The 15432-nt window shown below is 38.3% G+C and overlaps 2 protein-coding genes across 4 annotated transcripts in view; one reads left to right on the top strand and one right to left on the bottom strand.

Moving 5' to 3' along the window:
* The window catches only part of LOC127430221 (neurofibromin-like), a 174288-nt gene that overhangs the window by 46965 nt on the left and 111891 nt on the right, over nt 1-15432 (bottom strand). The window lies entirely within an intron of this gene.
* Nucleotides 1478-13502, top strand: LOC127430224 (protein EVI2B-like). The gene is made up of 2 exons (XM_051679843.1): nt 1478-1569; nt 1975-13502. Exon 2 carries the CDS (start codon nt 2005-2007, stop codon nt 3622-3624), a length of 1620 nt encoding a protein of 539 aa, XP_051535803.1. The 5' UTR covers nt 1478-1569; nt 1975-2004; the 3' UTR covers nt 3625-13502.

Raw genomic sequence — 15432 nt, 5'->3', positions numbered from 1 at the left:
ATTGCACCTGGTTACGACAATGTGTACTGAAATGCTACAGTGCAAAATTAACTAAAATACAAATGTCAAAAATAACATTTTGTGCTGTGTTCTTGAATTCTGATTTGAATAACTATACTTATTTAATCTATAGATCTCAAAAACATGGAGACAATGCAGACGACAGGATTAAAGATGGATAGCACCACTGTCCAAGCACTAAAGTACGATGACATCAATATTTCACTTGCAACATCTAGCATGCCCCCAACTGGTGTCTCAGAGATGGCCTGCTTTATTGATGCGCAGCTAGTGTTTATAGCGGCTGCCTCTTCTGTTGGTGTCATATTGATCCTACTAACAACCACCACAGTGTTGGCGTGTAACATTTCCAGGCTGAAACGTAGTCAACGGGCCCCACATCTATCCCGAAGCAATGTGGACCTGGTGAGTGGGGCGGGCTACTGGGGTACTGAAAGAAGAGAGGGGGGAATTGTGGGTCCATGTGAAACCAGCGTTCTACTGGATGAATTAAAGACTGACGGGGAGGAAGAAGAGGTCCATGATGGCGAGGCAGGGCCGACCCAGTACATCAGCACTACTAACGCATCTGGTGACTCTGATAGTGTTCCAACAACCATGCAGAGTTCAACCTCCAGGGATTCCTGCATAGATCCCATACATTTGGAGAACATGCCTCTAATGGTGTGAACAGATGATTATTTTTTTAAACAGGGTTTAAAATAAATGGCTTCTCAGCTGCTGCAGTGAGTAATTTCTTCAAACTAACAAAAGCACACAATTACAAGCAGCCTTTAACATGCCTTAAAGGACTTTTTTTTATTTTTTTTACAAACCACAAAAGAAAACTATGAATTCATCCTGTTAAAAAAAGTACATTTCTTGTAACTGAATGTTAGATAGAGAATTTAGGTTTAATGTGACAAACTGTCAGTAAATATATCATGTCTATAACCTTTTCACAAGATATTTTGATAATTTTTTTCAATCAGCTCGGGAGATTCGTTAATTGATGATGAAAAAGGACTACAGGCAAATGTACTTTGCCCTCATATTTTGTACAGCAACATAAACTTAAATGCTAATGATAACCATCCCTGTTTGTAGTTTTTCTTTAGTTGCATGGGCAATAAAGAATGGTGTGTAATCAAAGCTCACTGTCATAATTCCATTGTTGAAGTGTAAAACGAACATTTCAGGATACAAAAACAGAGGCATGAGATCATTTCCCTTCTGACGACTTCTGCTCACTAAAGAAATGTTCAAGATAGTGTGAAAATGTATAGTAGCTCTCTAAAAATAAATAAAAATGATGCTTCCATGGTATGCCCCAAAACAATGCATAAAATGTGCATTGAGACACACTTTAAGTTTAAAATAAAATGCTGCTGTTTGCTACACTGTTACCACATATTCTTTCCTCAGAAAACAAAAAACAAAAAAAACAAACCTGCTATTAGTAAAAAAACGAATGCAACCATTTCACAGCTTTCATTTCCTGTTGAGTGAAGGTTCCGTTTTCACTAGAACATACTTCAGTCTTTAACAAATGCTTTGGATGGTGTGTGGGTATGTAAATATTCTCGTTTTGTCTAGCCAACAACTGCATTAAAAGATATTATATGACCAAAGCTCAGTTAAGTTTGTACGTTTATTACATTTACAGTTTTTCAAATATGTGATACTACATCATGTTAACAAAGAAGAAACAGTTAGTCTGTCATAAGCAGTCAGAGTTTTTACTGCTATTTTGACCGTCAAGCTAGTATTTAATTACCATTCTATGGTAATAGCAAAGTATCCACTTAAAATTGTTGTGCTTTTTCTATACACAAAGATGTAATGTTGCAATATGTTCTGGAAGTTAAACTATGATTTTTAAGTTTTAATCAGAGCTCATTGCACAAGAAGACTTGCAGGGATAAAAAAAATATCTGTCGTGTCTTATGTGCAAATACCTCTCTTTTTGGCAAGGTTTTCTGATACACCATTTCTAAGGACATCATGAGGACTATTCTTTGCCCACTCATCATCTTCCTCCTCTTTCTACCATGGAGACTAAATAGCCATTTGACACTGAGCACAACTATCCTCAACAACCATGAGGATATCACTGACCACCACATGCTTACAGGCACAACAGATGATCCATCAGGACATAGGCAATTCACTGTTGCTTCTGGAATGGAAAACGTGGTATCACTTTCAAGCAGCAATGAGAAGCAACACCTTACAAGCAAAAGTCATTCAGAGCAGCAAGGCATCCGGGTGAAGACTTCCAGTGGTGAAGGCGAGACATTGAATAAGACGACAAAAAGGAATGTAGATGACAGTCAAAACAACTTAAGCACACCAGCAGAGCCTGGAAGACAAAAAGTGGGGAAAGAGGTAACAACTCCACAAAAGGAACTACTAAAACCAACAGAAAGCTCACCCAGACCACAGGCTATTTCTACTGTGCATATACAAAATACTACAGAATTTGACCAAGAGGTCCCCAAAAACCAAAGGGCAGATAATTTGCCACAGGAAAAGACAACCAGACTGCCTTCATCTTCAACAGAAAAGGAGATGCAGGAAGTCACACAGGAAATAGCCTCTACTTCTGATTCCCCTGATCTATATGATCCTCAAATAAATGGAACAGATGGCAAAACAACACATACAAATGATCTTCATACCGTGCAGCTGACAATGGACGCTACAGTCCAACCAAGCTCAATCACTCAAGTGCACACTTCCGCAGTAATAACTGCAACAGATTTCAATAAGATTATTACTGGACTAAGTACAGAGGGTGTGAAAGCCACACGGGGGCCAGAAATCACAAAAGAACGGAAAGCCGGTGATATTCAAGGTCCTGAACTTAAGACTCGATCCACAGTTCAGCCTACGGTTAAGACATCCACAACCACTCCTCCATACACCACCAAAAAGACCACCATTAAACTAGTCCCAAAACCTCCAACAAAAGCATCATCAAACAACAAGCATCAAAAGAACCCTGGTGCTGCTGTGGCAGCCGTGATTGGCACCACATTCTTCTTGATGTTCATAGCAATCCTAGTTATCTTGATACGGAAAAATAAAATCCAGAAAAGGCAGCTAGAGAATCCTGAGTGGGCTGGACCTTCGCCATTTTTGGATGGCGAGATTCAACCCAACTTGCCAGAAATGGATGTATCCGACAGATACCTTCCCCAACGACTCTCTAAACACCTGACACTTCGGAGGAACACAAACGAGGACATTTGCATGGGGGACATACTGCAAGGAAGTACCTTTGCCAGACAAAGTCTGAATGAGCTCCAAGAACCCAATGGGAAACCAGTGGGTCAAAGCCCAACTAAGATAGAAGAAAATGAGAACCAACCAGGTTCAAGTTTCATGGTTTCTCCAAACACCAAACCACCTGCAGAAGAAAATCCTGCAGTTACAGTAGACATCCAAGAATCAATAGAGCAGACTGATGACATCAGTCCATCTCCATCTTCTGGCACGGACTCTGTAATTAAACCATTTCCAACTTTAGTGTCTATAGATCTTGATTCACTTTCGGAAGAACCCGCTCCCCTCCAAACAACAGATGTTGGGATTGTTCCTCCAGATCCGCCACTGCCTTAATCTCGATGACCCAGACAATTTTGACTGCTTCCGCCCCTACTAACAACTCAATGGGGAAAACAAATAATTGTATTCTAAAAGACAAGAAACCTAGGCAAATGTGATTTCTTGCTTGGGACTGCTGCAACCTGATGTTTAAGAAAGTCTTCTTTAATTACAATGTCACCCATATGACACTGTCATATAAATGCTTTAAATGCAATAATCTTTACCGTCTTAACGGTTTCATTAAGGTGCAATCTCACTAGAAAATATATTGTTTCTGCTCACAACATTTTGTTCTCCAAAGCTTACTCTTTAACTAGGGCCTTAAATTCTGTCATCATTTACTCATTTAAAAGTTGTTCAAAACCTCTAAGACTTTTCTTTCCTCCATGGAACTCAACAGATATAGACATTGATGTTAGTCTCAGTAAAAATTCACTTTCATTGCATCTTTTTTCCCTCCATTCAATGAAAGTAAATTGTGACTGAGGAGGACATCGTCTAAAATCTCCTTTTGTGTTCCATGGAGAAAAGAACATAAACATAAATTCTGAACATAAATTAGTAAATGATGATAGAATTTGTATTTTTGGGTGAACTACTCCTTTAAGGCTGTATCAAGTAATGTGTTGTCTTTGAAAACACATACCAAAAAAAATTATCTTTACTCTGCAAGCTCTTGCTGACATATGGCTAGCCCTGACACAAACATTACAACACATCCAGACTGTGTATGCATGTGTGAGAATGAAAAATGGCATGTAGCAGGTATGGCCTAGGGATGGGCATTTTCATGTAATTTTGTAGTAGAGTACCCTAACCCCCCCACAAAAAAAACAAAAAAAAACAACGTGTTTCTGAATACTTGTAAATTAAAATGCATGTTAAAAAACACGTATGACATGTACGTGAATCTTATATTTAGTTTTATTCACAAATGTGACCAAGAATGGTTTCAAAATAAGATAACCTCAACAAACTATGCTTTTCTTTTGGGAAAATAATTAATAAAAATGGAAAAAAAAGATAACAATAAAACAAACATTTGCCCTCGCCCGGAGCAAACACAGAAACCAATACTGAAGGCACGTGGGCAATGCACATACATAAACTCTGAGTCTACATAAAGGCTATCACATTTGTATAATTTCACGTTATTATTCAGAAAAACAAGTGGTGAATGTTGGCTTTTTATAAAATGCGCTCTGCCTGTGTTAAGAGATTTCACGCACACACACACACACACACTAGTCTGATCAGCTTAAGAGTTCGCTTTGCATTCTTTCCACCATAAAAGCAGATCCTCATCTGCTGGTTTGCATGACTCCAACAAGAACCATATACAAAGAGTAGAATTCAATAAGAACCAAAGTATTACAAGTATTGCCTTGTAATATAACTTGGCTTTGGTTTAGAAGCACAGACACCATGATATATCTTCTCTCATCCAACACCTCAACATCACGTATCCACAGTGCCCCCCAGTGGACTCAATAGTAACTGTGTGATTTGGTGAGATATTCAAAGGGAACAGTGAATGAATTTGTGATATTCGAGAAGTGTTTTTAATACTCGAGTAGCTGGTGCAGAACGACTACTCTATTACTCAATTACTTGTACACATCCCTAGTAACCAAAACTATTTCTGAGTGAATTACTGAATTGCTGCAGCCACTGGGTACATTTCTATGGTGCAAAAAAAAAAAGAAAAAAAAAGGGGGGGGTCAGCATCTGTGAACAACATTATGACAAACCGAATAGCAGCTCTGGTGGCAGTAAATTTTACACTAAAATAAAAAGTGTTGCAACAACATGGTTTGTGCAACAAGATTAATCTCACTTATCTGAGTTCCTATAGCTCAACTGGTAGAGCATGGCGCTAGCAACACCAAGGTCATGGGTTAGATTCCCAGGGAACACAGTCATAAAATGCAGGGTTTTTCCTGCATTGAAAATTTTTTGGCGGTCACCAAAGTAAAATTTCGGGCTGCCGAAGCGAAATTTTAGGATATTCATGTTGATTTTGGTGCTTCATTTATGCTAAATATGCTTCTTATGTGGTACACGGATGTGCGTGGGATGATTGAAGACTGACATTACGTGCGTGTCGCGCAATCCACAGAGAATTTCTCGCGCAAGTGATGCGCTCTTCTCTATCCTACTATTGTACTTCTGGAGCACACAGGTGTGCGTGCCTCAACCGGGCTTCACTCATATGCCAGGTCAGGATAGCGCAGAGTGGATCACATGCACAACTACCCTCGATGCCATGCCGCAAAACAAACCTAATGCGACCATTTGAATTCTACACAAGAATTTTCTATTTAAAGCGCTATGGAGCAATTCAGCCATTTCAAGGCAAGACAGCAATGACATTTTGAACAGCACTAACGAGGGAATGACAAAACCCTATACTCTCACTGCCCTTCACCAGCAACAATTACAAGACTTCACATCTACACATCAACACACTTACTAACATTTATCACAGTAAACTTGAATAGAATTTTCATTACATTACAACTGTAGCAGTTGTATTAAAAAAAGTTAACTTTTTAAATGTGTCAGGGCTATTATTTTTTTCATAACAAATACACAGTTAATTTTTTAAGACTACCCAACTGGGTCACATGACGCCATGCAAGAAGCAGACGTGTGAGCAACGAGCTCTGTGCACTTTGCTAAATTTTCAATTCTTTTCATGATATAATCTTGTGAATTTGATACATCCAGTTACACAATTGCTCTTTGATGCAAAACATGGCAAAAAAGTCAAAATCCTCGGGCTCTGGAGACATTAAAAGACACTTACGTGTTCAGGATGAAAGCCCTGACAGGCCTACAGACCAGGGACTCAATTTGGATGGCACGGCGGGAGAAGGAATCCAGTGTCAGTTGTCCAACATGTCGGTGATGTTGACGAAGGTTCTTGCTGACTTGGAGGATCTCGCTGTAATACGATCGATCGATTACGGCGATGGAAATAAAATTCTCTGAACTAGTTACATGAGTGTCAGACGTTGAGAGACGAATCGATTTTCTGGAATCTTCGGAGAGGGAATTAACCGCTAACCCGCCCGCGACCAAAGTTGATTTGGAACATCTCCTTGAAAAGCTTGAAGATCTTGAGAATAGAAGCCGCAGGAATAACGTCAGAACTGTTGGAATTCCTGAGCATGAGGAGGACAGAGACACGGTGAAATTCCTAAATGAGTTTTTCCCGAGTCTGCTCGACATAACAGGCCACAAGCTGGAAATCAAGTGAGCTCACAGAGTCCCAGCTCACAGATCTGCTGAGGGAGATAGGCCCCGATCGATTCTGGCCAGATTTCTGAGATCATCCGATAAAGATCTTGTGTTGCGCCAGGTGAGGAGCAAAGGGAAGCTTTCTTGGAAGAACCATAATATTTTCTTGTTCCCGGACTTCGCGAACTCGACAAGAGAGAAACGCGATCGGTTCAAGGAATGTAAGAAACCCTTACATCAGAGAAAGATCTCGTTTGTTCTGATGTTTCCAGCCAAACTGAGAATAGAAACGAAGGTTGGTCGCAAAGTATTTATATGTCCCAATCAAGCAATGTCTTTTATAGAATCAATGTCTGAGTAAACCACTGGATGTTACTCATGTGAGTGGGTCAACTCGCTGTACTTACTCTTGAGGAAGCTGGGCGACATTTTGGGTTTTTTGCGTTGGCTCCGCTGAGCGGCCGGAGCTTGTTTTGTGAATAACTCTTTCCTTAAATAAGCTTTTATATTGATGGAAGATTACATTTGCATGGAAGTTCCTGGCCAGTTTGAGAGTGGACACTACGGATGACTGCAAAATATCTACATGCTCACACAAAGGATGTCTTTTATAAAGCGGACGGATTGTGTAAGTCATGGTATATATGTTTATACGGCCTCCGAGTGAACTGACTCGACCATCCGGGGAACCAGGATGCCGGTTTTGTTTCTTTTTGTATTGGTTCCGCCTAGCGGCTGGAGCTTGTTCTTTTGAATAACATTCCTTTGGAACAGCTGTGGATTAATCTGTTCGTTCTTCGTGCTTATTCCTCATGCTGGCTGGAGTTTGTTTTTAGTTTTTTTTACGGGACATTGGAATGATCACTCATCCGCTGAACTCATAACAGCCGGCTCACGGAACATCTGTTTGTCTGTCCGAGGAATCTGAACGGTTTTATTTCAGCTGAAATTTGTTTTGTGGAAGATCACACCTTTGAGACAGTTCTGTGAATGAATCTACACATTCTTTGTGTTAATTCTTCCTATTGACTGGGTTTATTTTACAAAGTATTTTCTGTTATGTAATTTTGCGAGGCAAAATTGAGCAATCCGATGGCAAAGTTGTCGTGGGGGCTTGTGGGCGTTCATGGACCTTTTGAGTTTAGAGGGACTGTCACCGGTTGGCGCTTTCGTGCGCAGGGTTAATGTGCATGTTTTTCTTTTTTCTGTTTGTTTTGTTCGGGGGGAAGTTCAGGGTTTGATTGTTTCAATAATGGGGAATGTGGTCTGTATAATTTTGTTTTTGACACACAATTAATTTTTTCTAATATGTCAAAATGTCAAATGTTAATATGAGTGTACTATCTCTCTCCACATGGAATGTGAATGGGTTGGGGCACCCCATAAAAAGAAGGAAGGTTATTTATTTTCTTAAACGTAAGAAATACGATATAGTGTTTCTTCAAGAAACACATCTCTCCCCGCAGGAAGCTGAAAAATTTGGGCAGATATGGGGTGGACATGTTTTCTTTAGTGCTGGCTCAAGTAAGAGCAAGGGAGTTATTGTATTGGTAAATAAACAACTACAATTCAAATGTCTCAAACAGATTAAAGATAAATTAGGAAGAGTAATTATTGTTTTAGCTGAAATTCAAGGGCAAAGTCTGATTTTGGCTAATATTTACGCACCTAACGCTGATGATCAGGACTTTTTTTCTAGATCTTGAAGGGATGTTGCAAGCCGCTGGCACCCCTTATGGCGTGGCTTGGGAGGCACTTAAAATGGTTCTTAGGGGCCGGATCATACAGTATGCCTCATTCATCAAAAAATCGAAAGCACGAGAACTTGTGGAGTTGGAAGGAAATATTAAAAGTGCCGAGGCAGAGCTGAAGCGCCGTATGTCAGCTGATGGCCTCAGAGAATTGACCCTATTGAAATATAGATATATTACTATTTTGTCGTGGAAAGTGGAGTTTTGGTTATTCAGGGCAAGACAGTCATACTTTGAGTTGGGTGACAAAGCAGGGAAGCTTTTGGCTAGATATATAAAGCAGAGAGAGTCTTTTTCTACCATTCCCTCAGTGAAATCTGCCGGTGGTGAAATATTTACCTCAGTCATTGATATTAATGATGCCTTTAAAGAATTCTATATTGATCTTTATAGTTCCACGCCTTCGTCTACTGATGAAGATATAAAAACTTTGTGGAACCATTAGATCTTCCTAAACCGACGATTGAGCAAAAAAGCTCTCTTGATTCTGAGATAACCTTGGAGGAGCTTGACGAGGTAATTAAGTCCCTACCTACTGGCAAGTGTCCGGGGCCAGATGGTTTTGCTGCAGAATTTTTTAGATCCTATGCTACAGAACTGGCTCCACTTTTGCTAGAAGTTTATACTGAATCATTAAAGAAGGGAAAACTTCCTCCAACCATGACACAAGCCCGGATCAGTCTGATTCTTAAAAAGGACAAAGATCCAAGCAAGAGTAAAAGTTACCGTCCAATCTCCCTGATCCAACTAGATGTAAAAATATTGTCAAAAATTTTGGCTAATTGATTAAGTAAAGTTATGACATCTCTTATACATATAGATCAGGTGGGGTTTATTCGGGGCCGTAGCTCTTCTGATAACATCAGGCGTCTCATCAATATCATGTGGTCAGTGGCAAATGAACAATCTCCGGTCGCTGCCATCTCACTTGACGCCGAAAAGGCGTTTGATATGGTAGAATGGGATTATCTTTTTAAGATTTTGGAAATGTATGGGTTCGGGAGTACATTTATTGGTTGGATTAAGTTACTTTATAAACACCCTGTAGCAGCGGTACAAACAAATGGATTAATTTCAGATTATTTTACTCTGAATAGGAGCACCCGGCAGGGTTGCCCTCTTTCCCCATTATTGTTCCGTCTTGCCCTGGAACCATTAGCAGCTGCGATAAGAAAGGAGGATGATTTTCCAGGGGTGACAGCGGGAGGTGTGGCGCATAAGCTTTTGCTTTATGCAGATGATATTTTATTATTTGTCTCTGAACCTACTAGATCTGTGCCTTGCCTCCACAGAATTATTAATTCCTTTTCCAAGTTCTCAGGATACAAAGTCAATTGGTATAAATCCGAAGCTTTGGCTCTGATAACATACTGCCCAGAAACGGCTTTCCAGCCAGGTGCTTTCCAGTGGCCCAAACAGGGCATTAAGTATTTGGGGATTTTATTCCCAGCAAATTTGTCTGATTTAGTTGGAGTTAATTTTGACCCTTTAATAAAAATTTTTCGAGTGATGTGGGCAGGTGGGCTTCATTACATTTATCAATGATTGGGAAGGTTAATGTTATTAAAATGAATTGTATTCCAAAATTCAACTACCTGCTACAGTCTCTCCCTGTAGATGTCCCCCTCTCTTATTTCAAGCAATTTGATAGCATAGTGAAGTCCTTTATTTGGAATGGTAAGCGCCCCAGGTTAAATTTCAATAAGTTACATAGGCCAATTGACAATGGTGGGTTAGGCCTACCCAAGATTGTTTTATTATTATGCATATGGTCTTAGACATTTGGCTCATTGGTCGCTTCCACCTGAGAGAGCCCCTCCCTGGTTTTGTATTGAAAAGGAAGTTCTTGCCCCTATCTCGCCACTGCAAAGCCTTTTGATCAAACTAGCCGGAGAGGTTAAGTCGCAACCCGTTATTTTGCATTTGCACTCGATATGGACAAAAGTGTCCAGAGTATTTAATTCGGATATTTATTTAAATGCAGCCTCGAGCATATGGCTGAACCCTAAACTATGTATTAATAAGTCCCCTTTTTGTTGGTCAGATTGCATTGTGAGGGGGGTTAATGCACTTGGTGACCTATATGAGGGTGGAGTATTGAGACCTTTTGAAAATTTGGTTCAACATTTTGGCATTCCCAGATCTCAGTTTTATAAGTATTTACAGCTTCGCCACCTACTCTGCACTATTTTTGGGAGTGGCACGCACCCCCCTAAAGCGGCAGGTGCTTTGGAAGAGGTGATTACTGCTTTTGGAAAAGGCCATGAAGTATCAGTGTATTACTCCCTACTAATCCAGAGTCTGGGGGATGGAGCCTGCTTCTCTCAAGAGAGTATGGGAAAAAGATTTGAAGTTGGTATTGGAGGATGGAGTGTGGACTAAGATTCTTAAAAATGTCAAGTCTGTATCTAGAGATGCAAGGGTTCGCCTTATGCAATTTAAGATTTTATTGGACCCCCTCTAGATTATATAGGCTTGGTCTTAAAAACACACCCACTTGCTGGCGATGCCAATCAGAAGTTGGAGACACTACCCATGTCTTTTGGGGGTGTGTTAAGATCCAAGAGTTTTGGTTGAGGGTTCAGAGGTATTTGTGTGGTGTTTTAAACACTCAGGTTTTCCTTTGTCCCAGTCTCTGTATTTTGGGTGATGGGGCGGTCATGCATTTAGGGGATAATCACATAAAAAAATTGGGTTCTGACCAGTCTCATCATCGGCAGGCAAGTAATTTTAAGGGGTTGGAAGTCAAGTGGGGCACCCTCTTTTTCGGAGTGGTGTGTGGAAATGGGGAGGGTAGCTGCATTTGAAGAGGCGGTAAGTAGAAGGCTGGGGTTTAGGGACTTATTTGCTAAAAAATGGGGCAAATATTTAGTTTTTTTGGGGGACTCTCGGGGAGGGGATGTGGAGAGTGTAGTTTAGTTTAATCATGTATGTTTATTATTATTTTATTTATTTGTGTATATATATGTGTATATATATATATATATATATATATATAATATATATTTGTTTTTTTTGTTTTTTGGATTGTGTGTGTTATGTGAGACCGCAGGGGTGTTCGTTAGGGGTCAGGGTGGGATTGTATTAGTAGGGTTTATATGTAAAATGTTGATTCTTTATATATGTGTTGAGTTTTTTCCACTGTCATGTGCATATGAATCAATAAAAGTGTTAATTACAGAAAAGAAAAAAAGACTACCCAACTAACCACTGGGGAGAAAATTATGGTAAACAAAAGGGCAAGTAGGATACAATGTAGAATAAAAGTCTGGACCTTTATAAATTATGAAGAAGGTCATGTGTAATATTGTAATATGTTTCCTGTTCTAATGATGATTGATATTAGGAAACTGGCTTGGCTTCAGATATTCCTAGAATCACAATGATTGCTAAATCACTAAGAGTGCTAAAAGAAAATAAATATCTGGTATGGAGCAGGAAACAAACATATTTACTATAAGCACAGTCCCAAATCAGTAAAGTGGTTTACTCATAAATATTAACTAGCCATACAGAAATAATTAGTTTGATTTCCCACAGCACCTTGAAGTAAAAAAACAAAACAAAAAAAACAAGACTCTGTTGAATTTAAAAGTTTCTAAATGCTCAGATGATAAAAAATAAATAATATTCATTACAAACATGAAATGCAACAACATCTCTTAAATATTAATTGCAATTATGTATATATATATATATACACTGTATATATATATAAAGACAAATTCGTGATGAACGTACATCAGCCACCACCCAGGAAAATCCCTGAAATGTATACCTTTAATACACTAAAGGTCGACTGGGATAAAATTGTCTGCCAAATGCATAAATGTTAATCTTAGTTTTTTCATAAACTCTGCTCTGGATCAACTAGGTATTACTGAGAAAGGGAGGAAGCTAGTACAGTGGCATACTGTGTGCCGTCTGCAGAGATGAATGCAGGGTCTGTGCACTGGTAGCAGCAGAAATGAGGGAGGAAATGTGACAGCGGAGTCAGATCAGGAAACTGACCACAAGACTGTTTTCTGCATTTTTATATATTTTAAAGCCAAGTCTCTGCACCTGGTGGGACTCAGCCAGAATTTAGTGTTATATGAGGCATTAGCTTTTATAATAAGCTTTGTGGCATGCTTTGCATGAATTACTCTCATCTAACCTGGTATAGTTTTCAGAAGTAAGGTTAACACTGGCATGGAAGTCAGTAGTCATCAACACCATAAGCCACAAACTTATAACAATAAGATCTAGCAATACCAACCAATTAAGGTGATTCAGCATTTGTCACAACAATCAGAAAACAGTGCATCATCTATGGCTATTTCACTTCCAAAAATGCACCATGGTTTACAGTGGCTTTTGGACATATTACAATAATAATACCATGATTTTCTGAAAATGTTACATGGTATTTCCATGTTTTATGGACATATACTATTGTAAAAACATGGTATTCTTCAAGTTACTCCAAGTACCTTGGAGTATTTTGTGACATGGGTATTTCACAAACAAAAAATACCAATGTATTATGATTTTTTTTTTACATGGTAACATGATAAAACCATGATTTCTAGAACACCATTGAATTCCTTTTAGTACATTGGAGTACCTTGCAAATACCACAGTACATAAATATGGTAACTATTCAGTAACATAGCATTGAATGTTCCATGGTATTATCAGTGGTCGATTTGTAAAAAAAAAATTCAATGGGGATGGTGTTGTCAAAGATTTTAGTTTTGTTTTTTCATGTTCTCAGAAATGTAATCTGTGTCCAATTTGGTTTCATACATTTTTGAAAAATCTTCATAGCACTTTCTTTTTCTACAAAAAAATAAATAAATAAAAATATCTAACTTTAAAATTGTCATGTGGTGTAACCATTAAGTAAAAAGTATTATATTTTCTTTGCACCTTTTAATCCTTTAATCATTAGTTTCCAAAAAGTTTTCAAACAAATTTTTCAAGACAAAAATTGTTTTTTTTCTATAAATATTACGCAATTTTGAGTCAAAAATATCAAGAAGTTTTCTCAGGGTTACACCACATAAACAAAATGTGCCTTTCCATAAAAATTTCAAAGTAATTATCAGATATTTTTTTAAAACTGTTAAAAATGTTTTTAAAACTCTAAAGGGTCTAAAGGTGTCCGTTCTGTTTTATGGTCAACATAAACAACAAAAGAACTACCTACATGTTGGTTACACCCAATGACTTCGATTTGGTGGACAAAAGCGCTTTAATCATATTTTAAAACAATTTTTTCACTGTTTATTTTTAGTTTAAGAAATAATAAAATATTATTAAATATATATAAAATATATTTCTTTTTTCAGGAATTTCAGATTTTAATGAGACTTTGACTTATTTTTAACTGTCTCTGGACACCACATGACATTTTTTACTTTAAGCCCCAGAAAAAAATATCAATATGTCTTTAAATATTACAAATGTTCATCATAGAAGAGGTGAATTCAAGTAAATGGTTTGTGTGAATTGCATTTTTTTTAATGCATTTTTAATTTAATAGATCTGGTAAAAAATGAGCATCACTTCATTGACCCTTAGGACACATGGCCATAATATGCACTTATTACCCTCTGTAATTGTATTTTATGCTGATGTGGAAAGAATCCACATTATGATCATGAAAAGGTTTTTTTTTTCTAGATCGCCCATTGCAGACACACATTTTTTTTTTTTTTACTCCAATCTACTACTTGACCATGTTTGAAAGTGTGTGAAACATTTGAAAACTTGTGGCATAAGTTTCATGTGAACACTAGGAAGGACAAGTCAACCCACCGCAAACTCCGACATACCTGCCAGTGTTTTCAGAAAACCTGCGTTTTTATTTGCAGAGGAGCGAGAGCTTGCGCGCTCAAGGTTGCCAGATTGTGGGACTAAAGTGTCACCCTGGCAGCATATATCCAAACTGTACAAGCGTCCAGATCTGATTGGGGGATTTCACGTATAGAAATCTGGCAACCTCACACGTCGAAATCTAATTCTGACCAGCTAATTGCCCTTATTTAAAGTCTGTTATTTATCAAACGTATTAAAATTAAATATTTTACTTGCATGATTAGTTCTAATACATGACACAATTAATCTAAAGGGGATGGTAAGGAGGGATGGTGTTTTTACAAGGGGGATGCTTTTTGGTATTTCTTGCAACAAGGGGGATGGCATCCTCTCGCATCCCCCCTCAACTTGAGCCCTGGGTATATGATACCATGACTATACCACAGTATCACAGTGTTTCCCATTAATTACCCGCCACAGTTTCATAACGAACCAAAAATATTTTTACACTTCTCATAATAACATAAAAGATCTCTAACGTTGTGTTTTGCGCCGTTGCTTCGGCAGAGCATCTCTCACTCGCTTCATAGGTACACTATTAGGTTGGGCATCGGTCATAATTTTAGAAAAATATACAACATTTACAACTTTGACATGTTACTTGAGCATGTAACTTAAATGTCCTTTTTTCTCTCCGGACAAGTAACTTTTTTACTCGGACAAGTGAATAACCAATTTACTTACAAGCACATAACAATGCTTAATGTCGAGCCCTGGTTCAAACGTATGCTCTAGTTGATTTCGTGTTTTGTGACTCAAAATTACTTCACATCAGAAACATCAGAAAATAAATTCACAAAAAGATGCTTCAGTGTAACAAGGAGTAAGTTTACAAGGGCGGTTACAATTGAATTTCAATTTGAGTTTTTTTGACCTACAGTCTATGACCTATTCTCTCTGTCCAAGTATACATGACACTATACACAATCGAATCGTTCAAGAATCAACGTCAGCTGAGGAGGTG

The sequence above is a fragment of the Myxocyprinus asiaticus genome, chromosome 39 (assembly GCF_019703515.2).
Source record: "Myxocyprinus asiaticus isolate MX2 ecotype Aquarium Trade chromosome 39, UBuf_Myxa_2, whole genome shotgun sequence".
NCBI classification, from domain to species: Eukaryota; Metazoa; Chordata; class Actinopteri; order Cypriniformes; family Catostomidae; genus Myxocyprinus; species Myxocyprinus asiaticus.
Note: the sequence above shows the minus strand (reverse complement) of the source record. Positions and strands in the feature narration are given on the sequence as shown.

What these genes read in the sequence shown, in the direction of transcription:
- LOC127430224 (XM_051679843.1), top strand. Translation starts at nt 2,005, where the DNA reads ATGAGGACTATTCTTTGCCCACTCATCATCTTCCTCCTCTTTCTACCA.